Source organism: Colobus angolensis, unplaced genomic scaffold, assembly GCF_000951035.1.
Source record: "Colobus angolensis palliatus isolate OR3802 unplaced genomic scaffold, Cang.pa_1.0 Scaffold122, whole genome shotgun sequence".
Classification (NCBI taxonomy): Eukaryota; Metazoa; Chordata; class Mammalia; order Primates; family Cercopithecidae; genus Colobus; species Colobus angolensis.
In genome coordinates, this window is record NW_012113364.1 from 59,984 (window position 1) to 72,030 (window position 12,047).

General features: G+C 48.9%; 1 protein-coding gene across 1 annotated transcript in view; it reads left to right on the forward strand.

Moving 5' to 3' along the window:
* WBSCR16 (Williams-Beuren syndrome chromosome region 16) overlaps positions 1-12,047 on the forward strand; it is a 38,636-nt gene that overhangs the window by 4,998 nt on the left and 21,591 nt on the right. The window contains exons 3-6 of the mRNA XM_011932059.1: positions 3,738-3,866; positions 5,311-5,377; positions 6,594-6,645; positions 8,966-9,050. Coding sequence (XP_011787449.1) covers positions 3,738-3,866; positions 5,311-5,377; positions 6,594-6,645; positions 8,966-9,050 — 333 coding nt within the window. The remainder of the gene's footprint in view (positions 1-3,737; positions 3,867-5,310; positions 5,378-6,593; positions 6,646-8,965; positions 9,051-12,047) is intronic.

Here is a 12,047-nt window from a genome sequence, read left to right on the forward strand (position 1 = left end):
GTGTTCAAGAATATGGTTTCATAAACCAAACCATAGCAAAAAAATAGACGAAGACTTAAAGGGATGTTGTTTGAAACTATCTGGGCTAGATTATTTTTTAGCCTCTTTGGTATCAATGTTGAACCATCAGGCAAAGGGCAAGCACCTGGCCTTTGCAGATAAGTAAAGATGTTCTTTTGTGCCCTAAAAGATGACTTTTTTTTTCCTAGCTTGGAGACAGACAGCCTGAAGTACTCTGCAGTGCCTAGAATATGTTTTTTGGGGGGAAACGGCAGTGAAATCGTTAACATGGAGGCTTTAGTTCAAATGTTTGAACCTTGGATTGTAAAAATGTTAGAAATAACTTATTATAGCATTTTAAAAAGTAGACATTAGCCTGGCTAGGCGTGGTGGCTCACGCCTGTAATCCCAGCACTTTGGGAAGCCGAGGAGAGCGGATCACTTGAGGCCAGGAATTTGAGACCAGCCTGGCCAACATGGTGAAACCCCATCTCTACTAAAAATATAAAAAGTTAGCCGGGCATGGTGGCACGTGCCTATATAGTCCCAGTTACTTTGGAGGCTGAGGCACGAGAATCTCTTGAACCTGGGAGGTGGAGGTTGCAGTGAGTTGAGATCATGCCACTATACTCCAGCCTGGGTGACAGTGAGACTGTCTTAAACAAACAAACAGACAAACAGAAAAGTAGAAATTAACTAAAAATTACTATAAGAACAGTAAGAAATATTTCCTAGGCCAGGCACAGGGGCCTGTAATCCCAGCACTTTGGGAGGCCGAGGTGGGAGGGATTGCTTGAGACCTGGAGTTCCAGACCACCCTGGGTAACATAGCGAGACCCTGTCTCTAAAAAAAAAAAAATGAAAAAGAATTAGCTGAGCATGGTGGCATGCACCTATAATCCTGGTTACTCCAGAGGCTGAGGTAGGAGGATTGCTTGAGCCCAGGAGTTTGAGGCTGCAGTGAGTGGTGACTGCGCCACTGCACTCCAGCCTGCGCAACAGAGCAAGACCATGTCTCTTAAAAAAAAGGGAAAAAAGAGGCCGGGTGCGGTGGCTCACGCCTGTAATCCCAGCAGTTTGGGAGGCCGAGGCGGGCGGATCATGAGGCCAGGAGATCAAGACCCTCCTGGCTAACACAGTGAAACCCCATCTCTACCAAAAAATACAAAAAAAATTAGTCAGGTGTGGTGGCGGGTGCCTGTAGTCACAGCTGCTTGGGAGGCTGAGGCAGGAGAATGGCATGAACCCGGGAGGCGGAGCTTGCAGTGAGCCGAGATCGCGCCACTGTACTCCAGCCTGGGGCACAGAGCCAGACTCCGTCTCAAAAAAAAAAAAAGGGAAAAAGAAAGAGTTCCTAAAATAGGTAGGAAATTACCCAGAAATACATACTGGACAGACCTCTCATTTTTTTTTTCCATTCGCTTGTTCACAGACAAATACATTTTTACATAATTTTAATCGTAGCATATATTTTGTTTTCTGTCTTTTTTCATTTATTTTATATCAGATGTCTTATTTTTTTGTTTGAGATGGAGTCTTGCTCTCGCTCAGGCTGGAGTGCAGTGGCATGATCTCGGCTCACTGTAACCTCTGCCTCCCTGGTTCAGGTGATTCTCCTGCCTCAGCCTCCTGAGTAGCTGGTACTACAGGCACCCGCCATCACACCTGGCTAATTTTTGGAGTTTAGTAGAGACGGGGTTTCACCATGTTGGCCAGGTTGGTCTCGAACTCCTGACCTCAAGTGATACACCTGCCTTGGCCTCCCAAAGTGCTGGGATTATAGGTGTGAGCCACCATGCCCAATCTATGTATCAGATGTCTTTTATAAGTCAGTATTAAAGTCTTTATTAGCTGTAAGATGTTACATTACATTTTTTTTTGGGTCAGAATTTCACTCTTGTTGCTCAGGCTGGAGTCCAGTGGCATGATCTCGGCTCACCGCAGCCTCCTCCTTACTGCAGCCTCCTCCTCCTGTGTTTAAGCAATTCTCTTGCCTCAGCTTCCCGAGTAGCTGGGATTACAGGCATGTGCTACCACGCCCGGCTAATTTTGTATTTTTAGTAGAGAGGAGCTTTCTCCATGTTGGTCAGGCTGGTCTCAAGGTCCCGACCTCAGGTGATCCGCCCACCTCGGCCTCCCAAAGTGCTGGGATTACAGGCGTGAGCCACTGTGCCTGGCCCGTATTACATTTTTTATACCTTTTATCCAGAGCAATTTTAGATGTCCAGAAGTGTACAGAGGCCGGGCGCAGTGGCTCACGCCTGTAATCCCAGCACTTTGGGAGGCCGAGACGGGTGGATAACGAGGTCAGGGGGTCAAGACCAGCCTGGCTAAGATGGTGAAACCCCATCTCTACTAAAAATACAAAAAAATTAGCCGGGCGTTGTGGCAGGCGCCTGTAATCCCAGCTACTCTGGAGGCTGAGGCAGAGAATTGCTTAAACCTGGAGAGGCGGAGGTTGCAGTGAGCCAAGATCGCGCCACTGCACTCCAGCCTGGGCGACAGAGCAAGACTCTGTCTCAAAAAAAAAAAAAAAAAAGTGTACAGAGTAGTATGATGTAGCATCACCAGCTTCAGGCGTCATCAACTCATGCCAGTCTTGTTTTCTTCATTTTTCCCACCTTCCCCCTCAATAAATTTGAAGCAAATTCCAATAGTTTAATTTTTTGAGGGGGTGGGGGCCAGGGTTTTGCCCTGTCACCCATGCTAGAGTGCGGTGTCATGATCACAGCTCACTGTAGCCTTAACCTCCCTGGCCCAAGTGATCCTCCCACCTCAGCCTCCCAAGTAGCTGGAAGTGATCCTCCCAACTCAGCCTCCCAAGTAGCTGAGACCACAGGCATGCACCATAATGCTCGGCTGATTTCTGTATTTTTGTATGTATATATAGTTTTAAACCGTGTCTTGCTCTGTCTCCCAGGCTGGAGTGCAGTGGTGCAATCTTGGCTCACTGACAACCTCCGCCTCCTGGGTTCGAGCAATTCTCCTGCCTGAGCCTCCTGAGTAGCTGGGACTACAGGTGCCCACCATAATGTCTGGCTAATTTTGTATTTTTAGTAGAGACGGGGGTTTCACCATGTTGGCCAGGTTGGTCTCGAACTCCTGACCTCAGGTGATCCTCCCGCCTTGGCATCCCTCCCGTGCTGGAATTACAGGCATGAGCCACTGTATCCAGCCAAGATTTCTTCAATAAGAAGACCAAGTATGCTTCCCCACCCACTTTCCCCCCACCCCCCTGAAGTCTCAGCTCTTTTACCCCAGACTGGAGTGCAATGGCGCGATCTTGGCTCACTGCAAGCTCCACCTGCCGGGTTCAAGCAATTCTCCTGCCTCAGCCTCCCAAGTAGCTGGGATTACAGGCGCCTGCCACCACGCCTGGCTAATTTTTGTATTTTAAGTAGAGACAGGGTTTCACCATTTTGGCCAGGCTGGTCTTGAGCTCCTGACCTCAGGTGATCCGCCTCCCTCGGCCTCCCAAAGAGCTGGGATTACAGGCATGAGCCACTGCGCATGGCCAGAAGACCAAGTATGCTTTTCTGGAACCTGCTTGTGTAACTCCCATGGCTTGAGCTGGGAGTTGGGCTTCTGGTCCTCGCTCTGCCCGTAACTTACCTGCCTTGATGAGTCTTTCCTACCTCCGACTCTCTTTTTTCCAGTGTGGTAGTGTGGAGTTGGACAGTATGATTCCCAGTGTTAGAAATGCATGCCTCTCAATCAGTGTCCTGTGTCTTTTCCAGCGAGGGGCTATGAGTATGTGTTGGAGCCCTCACCTGTCTCCCTGCCTCTGGACAGACCTCAGGAGACACGGGTGCTGCAGGTCTCCTGCGGCCGAGCTCACTCTCTTGTGTTGACTGACAGGGAAGGAGGTAAGTTGACCTACTGAAGGGTGGTGGAGGAGTGTGGGGACCATTTCACTATGAACTGGAGCCTCAGATCAGGCCTGAGTGGCTTGTTCGATTGAACCACATCTAATGAGTGAACCGTGGCATTTCCTGAGCAGATCGGTGGGATTGCTCAAGACAGCTGGGCACAGCTTGTTGATTCTTATATGGTCCACTCTCTGGTTCTTGGAAAATCATATGTATTCATAAATATAACTGCACACAAGGCAGCCTGATCCATTTGCTGTGAAGTCACTGAACTGGGTGGTGTGTAGAGGTGGCTTTTTCTATTTTTTCTTTTTTTGAGACAGTCTCGCTCTGCTACCCAGGCTGGAGTGCAGTGGCATGATCTTGGCTCACTGCAACCTCTGCCTCCCGGGTTCAAGTGATTCTCTGGCCTCAGCCTCCCAAGTAGCTGGGATTACAGGTGGCCGCCACCACGCCCGACTAATTTTTGTATTTTTTGTAGAGATGGGATTTCACCACGTTGGCCATGCTGGTCTTGAACACCTGACCTCAGGTGATCCGCCTGCCTTGGCTTCCCAAAGTGCTGAGATTACAGGTGTGAGCCACCGCGCCCAACCAAAGGTGGCTTTTTCTGTTGGTATTGAAAGAAGCCTGTTTGCTAACACATCTTCTAAGTGGTTGGGGGCTTTCAGAGTCTGGGCCCCTGGGTAACATGGCCCCTTTTTAGAAAAGGGGTTCTTTCCAGGGAAAGGTCAGTGTGAATTACATTTTTCACATTTCATTTTCTTTTTTTCTTTTTTTTTTTTTTAATCTGTGACAAAGTCTTGCTCTGTCACCCAGGCTGGACTGCAGTGGCAGAATCTCGGCTCACTGCCGCTTCTGCCTCTTGGGTTCAAGTGATTCTCCTGCCTCAGTCTCCTGAGTAGCTGGGATTACAGGCACCCACCACTGCGCTCAGCTAATTTTTGTATTTTTAGTAGAGACGAGATTTCACCATATTGGCCAGTCTGGCCTTGAACTCCTAACCTCAAGTGATCCACCTGCCTTGGCCTCCCAAAGCGCTGGGATTAGTCATGAGCCACTGTGCCTAGCTTCAAATTTCATTTTCTGGCTGAGTGTGCTCTGTAGGAGAAGGCGGAGGTGGCATTTAGGAACTCTTTCTAGAGAGGATTGGTGTTAAAGGCAGCCTGGTGACTGGTAAGGGGAGTGCAATTCTAGCCTCAGAAGGTGGAATTCCCAAGAGGTGGATCTAGGACCAGGAGGGGAAGGTGGATCTAGACCCCCACACGCCTCTTGGGAGTTTCTGCAGAGCCTGAGAAAGTTGGAGAAGGAAACCCAGGGGCTGTTGGAGGTGGGGGGTGAGCTAACCAGGACGGGACCACCAGTGAGACCCCTTCCAGTCCTCATATTCTAGGATCCCACAAACCTGCAGAACTGATTTAATCGGTGGTGTTATTTTTAGTCTTCAGCATGGGAAACAATTCTTATGGACAATGTGGAAGAAAGGTGATCGAAAATGAAATTTACAGGTGAGTTCCCAGAAGGCCTACCGCCTTCCCCATGTTGGGTTAAATGTCAAACATTTCTAGGGAGATGACTGTGGTAAACCCATGGGGCGGTCAGAGGCATGCCTGAGAGGGGGGCCGTGAGAACTCAGCAGAAAGCTGGGGGAGTCCTGTCTGTTTCAGGTTGAGTGCCATGCATTAGCTTGGTGGGAGAAGAAGGGGCGTGAGCGTTGGTTTTGATGTGTAAAACTTCTTTGGATAAATCTTTTTTTTTTTTTTTTGGAATGGAGTCTTACTCTCTCACCAGGCCAGAGTTCAATGGCGTGATCTCGGCTCACTGCAACCTCCGTCTCCCAGGTTCAAGCGATTTTCCTGCCTCAGCCTCCCAAGTAGTTGGGACTACAGACACACACCAGCACACCCAGATAATTTTTGTAGTTTTAGTAGAAACGGGGTTTCACCATATTGGCCAGGATGTTCTCCATCTCTTAACCTCACGATCTCCCCGCCTTGGCCTCCCAAAGTGCTGGGATTATAGGCATGAGCCACTGCTCCTGGCCCTCTTAGGATGAATTTTTACAAATTGAGTTTTTATTTTATCAAATTGATTTTTAAACATTCCCCTTTATTTCCGGTTTTTTCATTTTATTTATTTTTTGTTTGTTTGAGACAGAGTCTCACTGTGTCATGCAGACTGGAGTGTAGGTGAGATCTCGGCTCGCTGCAATTTCCACCTCCCAGGTTCAAGCGATTCTCATGTCTCAGCCTCCGAAGTAGCTGGTATTACAGGCGCCTGCCACCACTCCTGGCTAATTTTTTGTATTTTTAGTAGAGATGGGTTTTCGTCATGTTGGCCAGGCTGGTTTCAAACTCCAGACCTCAAGTAATCCGCCTGCCTCGGCCTCCAAAAGTGCTGGAATTACAGGCGTGAGCCATCGTGCCCAGTCAGTTCTTTTCATTTTAGTGTTTAAAAACATTTCCCTCTAGTTCCTTGTATGATGTTGGAGGGCCTCAATACCACTCTCAACTTTGGCCGCATGTCAAAATCACCTAGGATTTTGTTTTGTTTTACTTTCATCCCCAGGCCTGACTTGGCCTCAAATTTGACCTTGAGAGTTACCATAACAGTTACTGTGTGTGCGGAGGGGACAGACCATCAGTTGGGGTGACAGAGAAAAGACTGCACAGTGCTTGTCGTGACCACATCCCTTGCTTCTTCCCAATTTGTTCCTGGCTGTAGTGAAAGTCACAGAGTCCACAGAATGCAGGACTTCGATGGCCAGGTGGTCCAGGTAAGAGAGATGGGCTGAGAGCGGCTTATTCTGTTCCCGGGGTGCTTTTGAAAAGTTGAGATTTGGGTCGGGTGATGGCAAATTTGTTAGGGGAATTTTCTGAATTAAATTATTTTAGCAAAAATTATAGCCTACCTACTATAGGCCAGGATTTATACTAGATTCTAGGGATACCAAGTTTAATAAGATTTTGGGACCAGACATGGTGGCTCATACCTGTAATCCCAGCACTTTGGGAGGCCGAGGCAGGTGGATCACCTGAAGTCAGGAGTTCCAGACCAGCCTGGCCAACATGGCAAAACCCCATCTCTACTAAAAATATAAAAATTAGCCGGGTGTGGTGGCGCATGCCTGTAATCCCAGCTACTCAGGAGGCTGAGGCACAGGAATTGCTTGAACCTGGGAGGTGGAGGCTGCAATGAGCCAAGAGATTGCACCACTGCACTCCAGCCTGGACAACAGAGCAAGACTCTGTCTCAAAAAAAAGATTTTTGGGGATGACACTCTAGTGGGTGAACAAGTTAAAAAGCTCACTGAGGCCAGATGTGCTGGCTCACGCTTGTAACCTCAGCATCTGGGGAGGCTGAAGCAAAAATATCACAGCACTTGCTGTATTCATGCATATATGCATTTAAATATTTATTATAGGTACCTACCATGAGCCAGGAACTATTCTGGGGATGAGAATAAAATGGAGAGCAAAATACAGCTGGCCTAGAACACCACAGCACTAATTATACTGTGATATGGCTTTTTGGTTTTATTTGAAAAAAATTTTTTTTTTTTTTTGAGACGGAGTCTTGCTCTGTTGCCCAGGCTGGAGTGCAATGGCACCATCTTGGCTCACTGCAAGCTCTGCCTTCCGGGTTCATACCATTCTCCTGCCTCAGCCTCCTGAGTAGCTGGGACTATAGGCGCCCACCACCACGCCTGGCTAATTTTTGTATTTTTAGTAGAGACAGGGTTTCACCGTGTTAGCCAGGGTGGTCTCGATCTCCTGACCTCATGATCTGCCCGTCTTGGCCTCCCAAAGTGCTGGGATTACAGGCATGAGCCACTGCGCCTGGCCATATTTGAAAATTTTTTAGAGGCAGGGTCTCACTCTGTTGCCTAGGCTGGAATGCAGTGGTGCGATCATAGGTCACTGCAGCCTTGAACTCTTGGGCCCAAGTGATCTTCTTGCCTCAGCCCCCGAGTAACTGGGTCTACAGGCGTGCATCATCCTCGGCTAATTATTTTATTTTAAAGAGAGAGATTCTCACTCTGTTGGCCAGGTCTCAAACTGGTCTCAAACCCTTGGCCTCAAACCATCCTTCTGCCTTGGCCGTCCAAAATGTTGGGATTATGGGTGTAAGCCACCATACCAGGTATCCTTCACCTATTAGACTGAGTGACTTTGTGCAAGTTACCAGACATCTCTAAGACTGTTTCTTTTTCTTTCTTTTTTTTTCTTTTTTTTAGTGCAGTGGCGCGATCTCAGCCCACAGCAACCTCCACTTCCTGGATTCAAGTGATTCTTGTGCCTCAGACTCCCGAGTAGTTGGGATTACAGGCATGCGCCACCACACCTGGCTAATTTTTATATTTTTAGTAGAGATGGGTTTTACCATGTTGGTCAGACTGGTCTTGAATTCCTGGCCTCAGGTGATCCACATGCCTCAGCCTCCCAAAGTGCTGGGATTACAGGAGTGAGTTGCTGTGCCCAGCTGAGATTCAGTTTCTTACTTGGTGGTTTTGGATATTGACTTAGCACAGTGCCTGGTATAAAAATCGTTCAATAGATGGCGCTTTTCATTAGGCAGTTAGAAAAATGAGTCTGGAACTGGGGAGAGTGGTTGAGACCAGAGATCACAGTGCAGAGGCCACAGTTAAGCATTGGGAGTGGCTGCCGTCTCCCAGGGTAGCATGAGGAGTGAGGAGAGGGGAGGGCAGGAGACAGACCCTGGAGAGAGATCCCAACAGCAAAGGGTCTGAAGTAGAGGCTGAGTGCACGAGCAAGGCTGGAAGCTGTGAGAGAGTAGAAGAGAGGGCTGGGAGGAGAAGGGTTATGGAGGAGGGGTGGTTCTTTGGAGATGGTGTGGGTTGGACGGCAGAGCTCTTGGATTTGCCCCTTTGGAGATCTGCATTTTACTTTAACAAGAGCAGTTTCAATGCAGTGGGAGACCGGTGGATTGACAAGGAGTAAGATGAGCATGGAGCAGCCTGCCTGGCCCATGCTCCAGGTGCCCAGGAGTGGCAGGCGATGGTGCTGGTCCTTCTTTGGATGAGGACACCAGGGTTCTAAGCATTTCTTCTCATCCCCCTTACCTCTGTCTGCTAGGTCGCCTGTGGTCAGGATCATAGTCTGTTCCTGACGGATAAAGGAGAAGTCTATTCTTGCGGATGGGGCGCTGATGGGCAAACAGGTAGAGTTCTTTTCATGCACTGGGGTCGTGAAAGTTCTCGGTCCGTGTCATGTGGAGCTGTGTAGCTGTAGGGCATTTATGGGCTAGAACCCTTCTTCCTTAATTCAGCTCTTACCTCTTATCACTTTCTGAGGAACACTGTTCTTGGCTCCATCGCCCAAGCTGGAGTGCAGTGACGCGATCACATCTCACTGTAGTCTCAAACTCCCAGGCTCAGGTGATCCTCCCAACACAGCCTCCAGAATAGCTGGGACAGCAGGCATAAGCCAACAAGCCCAGCTTATTTTTTGTAGCAACAGGGTTTCGCCATGTTGCCCAGGCTGGTCTTGAACTCCTGACTTTAAGCAGTCTGCCTGCTGTGGCCTCTTGGTGTGCTGGGATTCCAGGTGGGAACCACTGTGCCCTCCTGTAATACTATTTTTTTTGCATCTCTTCCATTCCCCTCAGCACTGGCTCCCACAGATATAAACTGAGAGAAGGCTGGGTGTGGTGGCTCACACCTGTAATCCCAGCACTTTGGGAGGCCAAGGTGGGTGGATCACTTGAGGTCAGGAGTTTGAGACCAGCCTGGCCACCATGGTGAAACCCCGTCTCTACTAAAAATATAAAAATTAGCCGGGTGTGGTGGCACATGGCTGTAATACCAGCTACTAGGGAGGCTGAGGCAGGAGAATTGCTTGAACCTGGGAGGCAGAGGTTGCAGTGAGCCAAGATCTCACCACTGCACTCCAACCTGGGCAACAGAGCGAGACTCCATCTCAAAAAAAAATGAACTGAGAGAGCATTGGGGTATCTTTGGCCACTCAACAGAGGAGTTCTGAGTCTTTTAGCAACAAGAACAAGCTGTTTGAGGCTTTTAAAAAGTTTTTAAAATTTTATTTATTATTATTATTATTATTTTTCGAGACAGTGTCTCACTCTGTCACCCAGGCTGGAGTGCAGCGGCGCGATCTCGGCTCTCTGCAAGCTCCGCCTCCCGGGTTCACGCCATTCTCCTGCCTCAGCCTCCCGAGTAGCCCGGACTACAGGCACCCGCCACCACGCCCGGCTAATTTTTCGTATTTTTTAGTAGAGACGGAGTTTCATTGTGTCAGCCAGGATGGTCTCCATCTTACCTCGTGATCTGCCCGCCTAGGCCTCTCAAAGCACTGGGATTACAGGCCTGAGCCACCGTGCCCAGCCCCAGTCTTTTTACTATCTGCATAATTTGTCTTTTTCAGAATGCCGTATAGCTAGAATCCTATAGTATGTAACCTTTTCAGACAGGCTTATTTTATTTTATTTTATTTATTTATTTTTTTTGAGGCGGAGTCTCGCTCTGTCGCCCGGACTGGAGTGCAGTGGCCAGATCTCAGCTCACTGCAAGCTCCGCCTCCTGGGTTTACGCCATTCTCCTGCCTCAGCCTCCCGAGTAGCTGGGACTACAGGCGCCCACCACCACGCCCGGCTAGTTTTTGTATTTTTAGTAGAGACGGGGTTTCACCGTGTTAGCCAGGATGGTCTCGATCTCCTGACCACGTGATCCGCCCGTCTCGGCCTCCCAAAGTGCTGGGATTACAGGCTTGAGCCACCCCGCCCGGCTAGGTTTTTGTATTTTTAGTAGAGACGGGGTTTCACCGTGTTAGCCAGGATGGTCTCGATCTCCTGACCACGTGATCCGTCTGTCTCAGCCTCCCAAAGTGCTGGGATTACAGGCTTGAGCCACCGCGCCTGGCCAGATAGGCTTATTTTAATCCGTATCATGTATTTAAGTTTCCTCCATGCCTTTCCATGGCTTGGCAGCTTACTGCTTTTTAGTGCTAAATAACAAACATTACATTGTCTGGATGCACCATGATTGATCCATTCATCTGCTGAGGAACAGGCCCCTTTGAGGACCCTGGTTGAAGGCAGGAGTCTACAGTTCAATGTTCTGCCTTGGGCTGCTGCCCAGGGGTTATCCCCATAGCAAGTGCCGATAATGACATTTGCTTTTGGGCAGGTCCTGCCTGTCCTTTTCTCTGCTGTTTTTGTTTGTTTGTTTGTTTTTGAGACGGAGTCTCACTCTGTCGCCCAGGCTGGAGTGCAGTGGCATGATCTTGGCTCACTTCAACCATTGCCACCCGGGTTTGAGTGATTCTCCAGCCTCAGCCTCCCGAGTAGGTGGGATTATAGGTGCTTGCCACCGCACCCGGCTAATTTTTGTAGAGACGGAGTTTCACCATCTTGGTCAGGCTGGTCTTGAACTCCTGACCTCATGATCCACCCACCTCGGCCTCCCAAAGTGCTGGGATTACAGGTGTGAGCCACCGCGCCCAGCCTCTCTGCTGACTGTTAACCATGCCATTTTAAGTTCCCTGTTTTTTGGGAGTGGTGTTGGGGATGGCATGGGCTCTTAGAGATTTTCTTTATTTCTAGCAAGACCACCAGTGCATTAGAAATTGCTTGTTGTGATCGGGCAGGTGGCGCACACCTGTAATCTAAGCACTTTGGGAGGCTGAGGCAGGAGGATTGCTTGAGCCTAGGAGTTTGATACCAACCTGGGCAACATAGTGAGATGCTGTCTCTATTTCAATTAAAAAAAAAATTTTAGACCAGGCTGTGTGGCTCACGCCTATAATCCCAGCATTTTGGGAAGCTGAGATGGGCGGATCACCTGAGGTCAGGAGTTTGAGACTAGCCTCGCCAATATGACAAAACCCCATCTCTACGAAAAATACAAAAATTAGCTGGGTGTGGTGGTGCATGCCTGTGATCTCAGCTTCTTGGGAGGCAGCTAAGGCACAAGAATTAAGAAATTGCTTGAACCCAGGAGGTGGAGATTGCAGTGAGCTGAGATCACGCCACTGCACTGCAGCCAGGGTAACAGAGTGAGACCCCGTCTCAAAAATAATAAGTTGTATGAGCATGCAAATAAGCAGATTAGGATTTCCTTCCTTCCTTCCTTCCTTCCTTCCTTCCTTCCTTCCTTCCTTCCTTCCTTCCTTCCTTCCTTCCTTCCTTCCTCCCTCCCTTCCT